The sequence below is a fragment of the Lactuca virosa genome, chromosome 9 (assembly GCF_052849685.1).
Source record: "Lactuca virosa cultivar CGN04683 chromosome 9, Lactuca_virosa_CGN04683_v6, whole genome shotgun sequence".
In the NCBI taxonomy this organism is placed as follows: domain Eukaryota; kingdom Viridiplantae; phylum Streptophyta; class Magnoliopsida; order Asterales; family Asteraceae; genus Lactuca; species Lactuca virosa.
Window position 1 is genome coordinate 52,857,147 of NC_136434.1, and position 11,459 is coordinate 52,868,605.

Here is an 11,459-nt window from a genome sequence, read left to right on the forward strand (position 1 = left end):
TATTACGCTGAGAAAATTAAGGAGTTGAGGGCTCGAACAAAGGGACTCACATTGATGGTGAAAGGTGGAAATGAGAGTGATGGAACATATCAGATTTGGTCATCCGGGTCTGATGATGAGGAAATGAGTAATCCTACCCATGGAGCAATGTTCGCTCAATTCGAAGAGGATGATTTGAAGGAAGAGAAGGTCACTGGTACTTGCTTTCTCTCGACTGGAGTTGAAAAGTCTCCAATGACTGCGAAGGTACGTAATCTTCTTGAATCTCTTAATATTCCCTCTAGTACTTATCATGCAATTTTACTAGATTTTGATGATACTCTTTCTTATCTTAATGATATGTTGATCTTCGTGAGTAGAGAAGTTGAACAATCGAAGTCATTACTATATGATATTCAAAATAAGATGGAGTTTAAGAAGAGTAAGATAGAGAACTTAGAGCTACAATTGTGAAATATTACAGTAGATAGGGATATGGTTAGGAATGATAATGTTTTGTTAGTTAAACAAAGAAACATCTACTGTAACTTTGCTAAACGATTGTATGCTAAGCTTACTGAGTTACATCATTCTTCTGATATCTGCAAAGAACAATATCGAAAATTATTACCATTATTAGCATATGAAAGAGAGAAAGTAGATGCTACTTCATATGACTGCGAAAAGAAAATTTCTTCTTCATGCATAACGCACATGTGTTCAACTAGTATGATATAAATAAAAAGGAACTCTAGCAAGAAGCTAGAACCAAGAAATACAACCGAGCTAAAGCTAACATAGGTTATAACATGCAAGTTCCCCGATACATTTTATATTTTTTCCTTCAGGTCCATGTTCTTCATCGAACTGCAAATCATTGAGTACATGTGCTTTATCTAACATGCGATGAACGACTTTCCTATTCCTCCTTCCCTTTTTGACCATCGATGAACAAAATGTTTCTGCTTTTCTTTTCTCTCATGTAGATTATGGAATTGGGTTTGATTCTTCCTTTATTAACATATGTGATTCTCCAAACGTATTCAAATAAGAAACAAGAAATAAAAAAGTAGAGAATAAAAATACACAAAATCTAAATTGAGTTTAGGTCTCGGAAACGATGCATTTGGGCGGCAAGAAGAAGATGCATGTGTGTCGGAATCTATGCCAGGTAGGCGGTGAAGAGGAAGGAGGGTTAGTTGATAAGTGGCATTGGGCAAGAAAAGGGGAGGGATATGGACTTATCCTTATTTGCACATGCACATTTCTTTTAGAATGGCTAACACACGCATAGCGTTTTTGACAACATGATACATTTTGCAAGCATACAACGAATCATGTAATTTTGTCATATAATTTTAAAGGTAAATCATACCCTCATCAGGATAGTCAATACCAAAAATAATAATAAAACATTTGTCATTTAATTTCATCTACTCATCTTTTTAACTTACCAACCTTGTGCACATGTTCCAGTCAGTTTTGTACAACATAATACACCAATCCTCAACACAAATTTAAAATAGATTCATAAAAGTTAAAAGTAAAAACATGACATCGACATATCATCATACACTATAAATTCATCTCAGCAGTAGAAGGCTGATCCGGCTTGTTTGAGTTTCCTTGTTCTTGTTTCACATCTGCAGGTGCTGACACTGAATTTGAACCCTGAAAATACATACAAACAAACACTTAAAAACACTACATAAATACTTATCCTTTTTCTTTTATGAAAATAGATAGGTGTCTGTTTGCTCACCTTTATGGATATTTCAGCAAATGAGGCATCCATCTCTCTATTAGCACGTTCACCTTCTTTCACATCATCCTGAATTTATACAAAATGAAACCATGAGTCCAAAAAAGAAACACTACAGTCTTTAATTTATCATGCACATACCATGTCCTTGGACTCAATATCATGGAGTTCCCTTTTCACAAGTCCAATGAAAGGCTTGCTGCAAATGCAAATACAAGAATATCAGAATTCAGGGAGGAGAATTGAGGAAGAAACTGTTTTTTTCTTTATAATGTTTTGGGGAAAGACAATTTTACCCCTCATTATTTTCATCAACATCAGAATCATCTGATCTTCGATCGTCATCCTCTTGATCTTCATCTGCCTGAATACAAGAAAAAATGACTGCTGTTGGCTTCTCATAATTAGATATACAAATTCAAAAAGTGAATTTTTTGTAACAAATAACAAACCTCTGGGAATTCTGTATCAGGTGGGCGCTCTTGAAACTGGACACTTGGTGCATGCTGTAATTTAGAGAGATTATCTAGAAGCTTTGACCGAATTTCATCTAACAGCTGGCGAGAGTTCTTATTTTCCATATTACTTGGAGCAACATGAAGAGTATAATCAGGACCAAAGTACTCATAATACTCATGTTGAGGCATCTTATCTTCTAACTCAACCCCAAGTGCAACTCCTGTCTACAAAACCAAATCAAAATTGCATTATATACATCTTTATTTAATCACACCATATACTTATTAAAAAAAACAAGAATACCTCATAGCACCAGCATCTAGCAACATTACGTATTGTATACCCTCCACCACCAAGTAATAATAAAGGCACATTAAAAGATCTCATATACTTCACACACTCAGCATGCCCTTTAATTGATAAATTAAAACAACCCAATCTATCTCCTGATAAAGAATCTGCACCACATTGTAACACAACAGCACCAGGTCTGAACACTTCCATTACTTTACCAATTATTGGCTTAAACAGTGACTGATAGCTTTCATCATCAATTCCATCATCTAGAGGGACATTCAGTGAGTAATACTTTCCCTTTGAATACCCAATATCTCTTATATCCCCTGTCCCCGGGAAATAATCACCAAATTTGTGGAAAGAAACAGTCATGACTCTATCAGTAGTGTAAAAAGCTTCCTCTACACCATCACCATGATGAATGTCAATATCTACATACAGCACACGTTGGTGCACTTTCAGAAGTTCAAGAATTGATAAGACGATGTCATTGACATAGCAAAAACCAGAAGCTTCACATTTTTTAGCATGATGAAGTCCACCTGCCCAGTTTATAGCTATATCACAATACTCATGGTTTAACTTCACTGCTCCTCCAACAGAACCTCCTGCATAAGTTTGACAGAAGGAGTATAGACCATCAAACACAGGGCAATCTTCACCAACATTGAACCTTTTTAGTTGTCTTAATTGATCTTGCTGTGTTTCTGGGGTGATGCCTCTTAGAAAAGAAACATAGTCATCAGCATGAAACCTGCAAAGATCTTTGTCTCTAGCTGGAACAGGCTTTACAACATGCATGTTTTGAAGTAAACCATAGTGGGCTAATAGAGCATGTGTCATGCGAATTCTATGTGGCTTCATTGGGTGACCTTGTCCATAATAGTAATTTCCAACCTCTGGGTCATAGAAGTAGTACACCTTTCTCTTCACTCCATCTGGCCCAGATGCTAAGGAATTGCCTCCAGTTTCCATCGAAAATCTGAGAAAGATAGCACATTAGAGACAAATTTAGGACAGATTTTGGAGTATTGACCTAATATGCTTAGTACACAAAGAGAGATCTCCACTCATCATATTAAGCTCTAACAACGACGTTTGTATCTTTCGTTTTCTAGATCTTTATTTCAAACTGATTGTATCAGGCGTAAGAACATTAAACGAAAGCAATTTAACCTAATTTCACGATTCAACTTACCTGACTAGATTTATCCATCCTTCCCTACTTAATGAACATAACAATTTGAAAAAACAAAATCCGAGTCAGACCCTAATTAGAGAAGGCCACGAACCGAGAAATTTTCATAACACAAACAATACATCAAAATTAAGAAGGAACAAATTATTAACGTAAATCATACACCGAACTACGTACGGAAGTACTGTATACAGAAATCGAAAACAAAATGACAATAAAAAAAAGTATAAAAGAGAAACACCTGCAACCGCGGTGGTTAATCCGGCCAGTTTTGAACGAGTGAACAGGTTTGCATAACAAATACCTGCAACTGCAAGGATTAATAGGGTGACGAAGAGAATGGGAACAATCGAGAACGATCCGGTGGCTACGCTCTCTTGAATATGAGTATTTCTTCTAGTTTGCTAATGGCTACCACTGTGACCAAATAGGAGTAGTAATAGGCATAGCGGACAATTCAGGAGAAATGGGCCGAGGCTCAACTTTTGGACTTTTATCGGGTTTGGGTCATTTGTAAGCAGATCAGATTGGTCCAATTCCAAAGAATGGAAATGTTAGTTAAAACTTTGCAAACAACCGATTCTAATAATTTCAAATTTATTAAAAAATATTGAATCACCCCAATCATTGTAAATTAATTGTTATATCTAATGGAAAGTGTAGAACTGATTTCCTAAAGCTAAATGTACGAATTTTTTTTTTTAAAACTAAATATGATATGAGTGTTTAAATTGCAAAAGCTTTAAGAGCTTGAGTTAACTTGCAAATTTTGACAAGTAGACGTGTAGGTATGGTAAACATATAGTGTCGTTCTAGGTTTAAAAATCCATGTCATTTAAATTAATTGAAATCTCTTACCAAAAACAATTTATTTAATGTTGGGTTAGGAGGTTACTTAAATGAGTTGAAATCATTTATCCAAACATTTTTTTTAATATTACGTTAGCATTTTACTTAAAATGAGTTGAAATCTCTTATTCAAAACAGTTTATTTAATGCTAGGTTAGCATGTTACTTAAATGAGTTGAAATCTTACCCAACAAAATTTATTTGATGTTTGATTAACAGGTATAAGATTTAGACCTTGTAAAGATGTCATGCCATGCTATATTGAAACAATATTACAAATTGAAACGGATTGAAAGGGCTTGACTTTTTGAAGAACAAATCAGACAATTATAAAACACAGTTAAATAATTTCAGATTTTTTATCCCAAAAAAGGGCAGAGCAGAAAAATCAAAATAAGGAATCAGAATCAGTTTTATTAAGCAATGCAAAATCATACCAGCAAATTTAATTTTCACCCAATCAAACAAACGAGAATCAATGCCAAGTCATCCATTTTCCCTTTCATGCAACGCAAATAATATATATATTAATAATCAACAACTATCGTGTTTACTTTAAGCTCAGATTCCATAGACTCGGTTTTACATGTTGTAAATCATTCGAACAAATGCACTTACCAAACACACTTGTCTAAAATCTGACACGCCAACATAAGTAAAGTAAGGTATTTACGGATTCTGTAAAGCTTTCCAATATCTTGAACAAGATGGATTCAAATGTATCGCTTGTAGAATCCATCTCAATGGATTTTTACCATGTATTGTTCTTGATGCAGAGTAGCCACCTTCTTGCAACTGTTTTGAAACCAAATGCATATGAAGAAAAATCTCCCCCGGCCTCATCTCTGCACATATGTTTGTTTATCAACATCCATAACAAAAAGCAAACAAAGTCAGCTATTTTCAACAATCAGAATGACAAGGGCATTTACGTCTTTTGCACACCGTTCAGTAACCAGTAGTAAATAATGAAAATCCAAACCTGGAGGCCAAGATGACCATTCAAACTTCAGGTATTGACTCCATTGCCCTTTATATCCAAGACTTGCTTCTGCTTGCCCTAATAAAAGTTGCAAAATAGGTAAACTTGTGTGACAATTGTTTCTAGCTTTCTTCAAACTCCCAACAGCAAGCAGCAAGAAATCCGAGTTGCATTGTTGTCTCGCAAGTTCCATACAAATGGCACCTGTAAACCAGTGTCATATGTAAAAATGTATAATCCCATCAAAAAATTTACATAATTAGTAATGACAAATAAATAAATACCATGACACAAAAACAAACAGCTCTCAGAACCGTTTAACGAACACGCATATGCAAAAAACTCTTCTGCACCAACAAAATCACGATTTGAAACCGCAATCAACCCCTGGACCATTTTCCATACAGCTGTCCATACATTCCATGAATATTTTATATCTTTAGAACATTCTTCAAATCTCAATTCGATTATATTTATATTCTCATCTCCTTGTAGACCATATTGACATTCAATATATTTGAGGCAAATTAAACCGATATGATAATCGGTTCTCAAATTTATACATTTTGTGTACTCTTCATGTAAGCTGACATGGTTGTTTTCTGCAGCATATGCCCGACATAATTGCAAGTGTGCCAAGAAGAGATAGTCATCTGGGATAGAAAGATTTGAAGCTTTTTTAGCATGTTTTATGCAGTTAGCGTGGTCCCCACTTTGTAAACTTATTTCAGATGCACAGAGTGACAGCTGGAACTTTTGATAGGGGCAGGATAGGGATTCGTCTGAAAGAGCTAAATTAATTAACTTTTCGAGTCCTGTGTTTATATGTTGAGGGTATCTCTCTTCACGTGCTTTTTGAATGTAGTTGAGGATTAAAAGGTATCTTGCATTTTTATTCCATGGTTCTTGATGCCACCACCTGTAAAAATTAGAGTGGTATAAGCTTTTTTTTCATGGATTAGAAGTAAATTATCGTAAAGGGTAAAGATTGAAAGTGTGGTACTTTTGTAATAGTTTGAATGATCCGTGTTGAGGGGTAGATTGGTCTTTACAGGTGGGAAAGGTGTGTTTATTGTTGGTGTAGCAAGCAACTGTACTTGCACCAAGGATTTCAGGTGCACGTTTTAGACCTTCTTCTTTTAGACACTCTGATTGGCTGCTTCTTACAGTAAAGCATCTAGTGGACAAGTGTGCATCTTTTTGTTCTTTGCTAGATATTAAGAGATAACCAAGAACATTCCTGTTAGCAGCAAACTTTTGTTAGAAATTTTCACAAGATTAGATAGAAATTAATCAGATTACTGATTATCAGAAGCTTAGGAATGATGGATAACTCAGAACATAGAGTATAATAATCATGATTTACCTTAGAAAATAACTGTTGGGGTACTTATGGAGGATTTTTCTAAGGTGATCGATTCCACTCTGAATTCCCAAGCAATGCTGTGAACCATTTTTCACCTGCAAAAACAAATTATAAATTCATTACATATTCAAGTTTGGCATGCTAAATAAATAAAAAAAATATGGGTTAGGAAAACGTACCAATTTACTTAATACTATCAAAAAATGCATTCCAGTAATTTCATCATGACTTATGAGAGAAGATCGGCTACTTGAAACAACTGCCTCAAGCTGATTGCTTTGATCCAGAACATGAATAGCAGATACCACAAAACTAACTTTTGAACTTTTAAATAAATCTTTTGGCATTTTTAAAATGCTTGTCATCACTGCCTCTTGACCAGAAATATAGTAAAGTAATCTACATATAAAGCTTATGGAGGTGGATGCCTTTTGTGGTTCCAATGATTTAACACCTGCAGCTAAAATCCTCACCACAGACAAAGCCTGATCATTCTTCCCAAGTATCCATGAAGATAAAGCATATATATGCAAACCTTCCCAATCCAGAACACCTGATTTTTAAAAACAGTTGTTTTTCCTTAACATATATATAAAAAAAAGTGGGCAAATAAAAAAGATGCATGAAGATTCAAACCTTTCTTCTTTAGTTCTTCGCATTCTTGCACTGCCTCATAAGCTTTACCATCCTGCATCAATGTAAAATAAAGGCATAAAATTTTAAATGTATTGTGAAAATATATAATATATAAGAAAGGAAATTAAATAATTACCTTACAGAGTGACCTTGCCAAATTAATTGATATATCAAGGAGTTTTGAGGCGTCACAAGAAGAAGTGTTGACTGCATAACGTGCTAACTTATAAGATGTAATAGCAGATGGATAATCACATCTTGCCTCACAAACAAGCCCTAGAAGATTGTGAGATTCTGGATACTGGGGTGCATGATGCAAAGCCTGGCTTATGGGTCCAAATACCTGTGACAAATGAGGGTATGTAAGTGTAATTATGAATGTGGGACCCGTTGTAAGACTATGACCCTTTTCTTGCATATAACAAGTACCTCTGAAGATGAAAGTTCACCAGAATGTAAAGCAAGCTTTGCAAGACCCATCTGAAATTCTGGAAGCTGCACAAAAATGGTGTTTTCAGAACACTTCTTGACAAAACTAGAGAGAGAGAGAGAGAGAGAGAGAGTACAGGTAGTATTTGAACAGCTCTTAAACAGCAATCATAAGCTTCATCTGCCTTAAGTGCCCTGAGAAAAGAAACTATTTAAATACAGGTGAAAAGTACATTGCTATTATTGGTTTTGAAAAAAGAGATGAACTTGCCTAATGGACATATCTGCTGACATGCCAGCCCATGGTAATGCAAGTGAAGGATCAATACTCCTTGCACGATCAAATGCATTTTGTGCCAATTTCTTGTCACCTTGTTTTCTATAAAGCTGTACAATGTCAACATTTAGCCCTAGCTTCATTGACGATTAAAAAAAAATTAGGAGATTTACTCAATGTAAGGTCTACCTTCCCAAGATATGCCCATGCAACAGCTAATGATACATCTAACTGCAATGATCTGATAAAAGCATGTTGCTTTAACTCAACATGATGTGATAAGTATCCTAGTGCAACCCAGAATTCATTATTGGAGCTCTCGAGTAATAAACCACCTAAAATCATTTTCTCAGGTAATTGCCTGCACATGAAAAGGAAAAGAAAATTTGTACCTAAACAAGATTTAATTGGGTTACAAGATCACAAGTGAAAGTACCTACTTTTGGATAGCATCATGTTTGTTTTCCTCCTTAAAATAGTTTATGACATCTATAGTGATGGCAATATCTGTGTAGATGTTAGCTTGCCATGGAGCCAAATGTAGAGCATGTTGATATGAACGCCTGGCACTCAGTGCAGCTGAAGAACATGCGTTTTTCCATGAAAGAATGGAATCAGTCAAAGCTTTCTCTGTTTCTAAGACATGGTCTTCATCAATCCATGGGATGCAATTCGCATATGTAAGCTAGCAAGGGCAAAAATGTCATATACCAAGTTCACCATACATAACAGAACTTTCATAACGAGATAAAAAAAAATATGGGCGTACCTGAATATCACCATGCAACTTCCACATGCATGAAACATTTTTTGCCAAGAAAGTACCAGTTTTAACAACTTTTGATGCCTCCTAAAAATTTATAAAGAGTTTTTTTAGATGTTTTGTATTAAACTTGACACAAGTATTGGAATTATTTTACCTCTAATATTGAAGCTCCCCATCTAAATGCACCTGAACTTATACATTCCTTTGATAACTCAAGAAGCCCACACCCAAGTCCATAGTGTGCAGCTACATTTTCAGGTGATATCTGTAAAGCTTGCTGAAACTGCTCAACTCCCTTCACCCATAGAGCTAGTTAGTGAAATATACATTAGATGTATTGTTATAAGTTATGACCATGATCAATTAAGTAAGATTATAGGTATAAGGGAGTAAGTGAGAAGCAAACTACAATTAACTGAACTAATAGCAGAATCACACAAGGAATGTTAGTTAGTTGCAACTACATGTGGCAAAATATTACCTTTCGATGTGAACCAAGCATCAAGAAGACATATCCACTCTCAACCATTGCAAATACTCGTGACTCCTCCAACTCAATAGCTCGACCATATGACTATGCAATGAAAAAAGAAGTCAAATGTATGTAAGTGGTCAAACCACAAATGAGGGAGAAATGAACATTCGTAGGGGAAAAGTACCTTAATAGCTGCTGTGAACATGCTCAATCGCTGATATGCAAGACCTAAAGCCTAAAGTAAAGACAAAAATGAGGGAGCAATCTTGAGTAATACCAACAAGAGAAGGGTATAATAAGTACATACTTCCCATAAATCTGCAGATGTAGGATACCCTCTAATGGCCTGCTGAAGATTATGAACTGCCTCAGACCATTTCTTCTGATGGACCTGCAAAAAATACCTAAATGTCAATGGAAAACATGTGGGAGTTGGGGCCCAAATTTTAAGCCAGAAATGGAAAAAAAGATAAGCAAAGAAGATGATGAAACACCTGTAGAAAACCAAGCCTACGAAATGCCCAAAATGCCCTTGGCGACTTCCCTGCAGCTTCACGGCAGACAGCAACCTCCAAGCTCTCTTTTCCTTCTTTGTCCAACAAATCACACATTGATTCCTGCAAACAATGGGACACAATATAGAATTCTTTACCATCTATATGTGTATATAATTTTGCACTTTTGAGTTTTGAAATAGATCTTAGTGGAATCTTTATGAAGAATTAGGTCCAAATCAATAAACTTGAATGGGTTGGAAAAATCTTGCAACAGGAAAACATAAATAAACAAAAAAGGAAATCAAACGAATGTATAAAGATAGGTGAGAAGTTAAGAATAAGACTAACCCCAGATTCAGAATCTTGAGGATCAAGAGTGAGAGCCCTCTGATAACACTTGAGAGCTCTCTGAGTATCAACTGAAACTTTGCTATAATAATGACCCAAATACCTAAAAGCATTTGCATCTTGTGGGTTTAGCTTTGCTGCAATCACAAAATGCTCTGCTGCCTTTTCCTTAGATTCTGACCCAATCCCCTCCCACAAGAACAAACCCTGAATTCATTACAAAACATATTAAAATGAAACCTAGAATTTTAAGTTATATTCAGTGAAGAGGTTAAAGATTTTGTTACAAGATTAAAATGGAGGGAAGGGTCATCCGGGTTGGCAGCAACAGCTTCCGTTAACTGTGTGAAAACAGAGTCTTCTTGACTGTCCATTTCTTCAGCCTAAAATTAAAATTGAGATGAAATAAGATATGAGATACATAATCATTATCCCACAAGAAATAGAACACGCTTGATAAACATAAGCATACAGCTTCATACATAATGAGTAATGACAGACGGGTGGAATACCTATACACAATTGCTAATTTGATGCCAACAACTCAATGATTATTGACACAAGTTTTTATCATAAGAGTTAAAAAACAAATGACGAGCATAATGCACTTAGTAAACCGTCATTTAAAGAGCACAAAATGCTCCGAATTTCAAAGACAATTAAGAACCCATGCAAATTATACAATTTACGATATCAAACCCTTCGAGCAATAAGAAAACGCTTAAGTTAACAGTAATAAGTGAGCTGAAATTACAGCAATTTTATTAGGGTTTCAAAGTTTGAAGAACCCAATTCTCTTTCTCTTCCTCTTTAGACTATGGTGATTATGTAAATTGGTGATAATAAATGAAAATTTAGTCAATAGTAGTAAGAAATTTTGGAAGCGAAAGTTCGACACTTGCCATTCAGGATCCGCTTAGGGCAACGCACTGTGCGATACAAGTGTGCGATAGTGAGGATGCGAGGAAGCCAGACAGAAAAAGAGTCTTCTATGTGATGGGATGTAGAGACGAAAATACGACTGCAGCAGGTGGCGGCCGGCCGGGACGAGTGGAGGAGCTGCAGAATGCAGTTTCAGAGAAGGATGCGGACGAGATAGTTTGAATGTTTGACCGTTTGAGACTTCCAGTGTTCCTCAT

The 11,459-nt window shown here is 35.6% G+C and overlaps 2 protein-coding genes across 2 annotated transcripts; both read right to left on the minus strand.

Annotated features, from left to right (window-relative positions):
• Positions 1-1,381: 1,381 nt before the first annotated feature.
• Positions 1,382-4,111, minus strand: HD1 (histone deacetylase 1). The gene is made up of 7 exons (XM_079071160.1): positions 3,937-4,111; positions 2,504-3,479; positions 2,194-2,424; positions 2,038-2,105; positions 1,883-1,940; positions 1,742-1,810; positions 1,382-1,650 (listed from the first exon to the last, which is right to left on the minus strand). Exons 2-7 carry the CDS (start codon positions 3,470-3,472, stop codon positions 1,555-1,557), a joined length of 1,491 nt encoding a protein of 496 aa, XP_078927286.1. The 5' UTR covers positions 3,473-3,479; positions 3,937-4,111; the 3' UTR covers positions 1,382-1,554.
• A 908-nt stretch (positions 4,112-5,019) lies between these two features.
• LOC145137000 (Tetratricopeptide repeat (TPR)-like superfamily protein) lies at positions 5,020-11,459 on the minus strand. The gene is made up of 22 exons (XM_079071136.1): positions 11,223-11,459; positions 10,608-10,703; positions 10,321-10,527; positions 9,970-10,092; positions 9,783-9,866; positions 9,660-9,710; positions 9,482-9,574; positions 9,155-9,295; positions 9,004-9,084; positions 8,675-8,919; positions 8,424-8,595; positions 8,229-8,344; positions 8,095-8,152; positions 7,958-8,023; positions 7,665-7,871; positions 7,529-7,580; positions 7,072-7,445; positions 6,893-6,987; positions 6,530-6,766; positions 5,811-6,445; positions 5,527-5,730; positions 5,020-5,389 (listed from the first exon to the last, which is right to left on the minus strand). Exons 1-22 carry the CDS (start codon positions 11,223-11,225, stop codon positions 5,214-5,216), a joined length of 3,516 nt encoding a protein of 1,171 aa, XP_078927262.1. The 5' UTR covers positions 11,226-11,459; the 3' UTR covers positions 5,020-5,213.

Bases quoted from the DNA above. Each gene is read 5' to 3' on its own strand.
- LOC145137000 (XM_079071136.1), bottom strand. The intron at 10,528-10,607 runs GTAACAAAATCT...TAATGAATTCAG, and splicing joins CTTCCCTCCATTTTAATCTT to GGTTTGTTCTTGTGGGAGGG. The intron at 5,731-5,810 runs GTATTTATTTAT...ACTGGTTTACAG, and splicing joins CTGTTTGTTTTTGTGTCATG to GTGCCATTTGTATGGAACTT.
- HD1 (XM_079071160.1), bottom strand. From the start codon at position 3,472: ATGGAAACTGGAGGCAATTCCTTAGCATCTGGGCCAGATGGAGTGAAG. The intron at 2,106-2,193 runs GTTTGTTATTTG...TCTTGTATTCAG, and splicing joins CTGATACAGAATTCCCAGAG to GCAGATGAAGATCAAGAGGA. The intron at 1,651-1,741 runs GTGAGCAAACAG...ATGTATTTTCAG, and splicing joins TTGCTGAAATATCCATAAAG to GGTTCAAATTCAGTGTCAGC.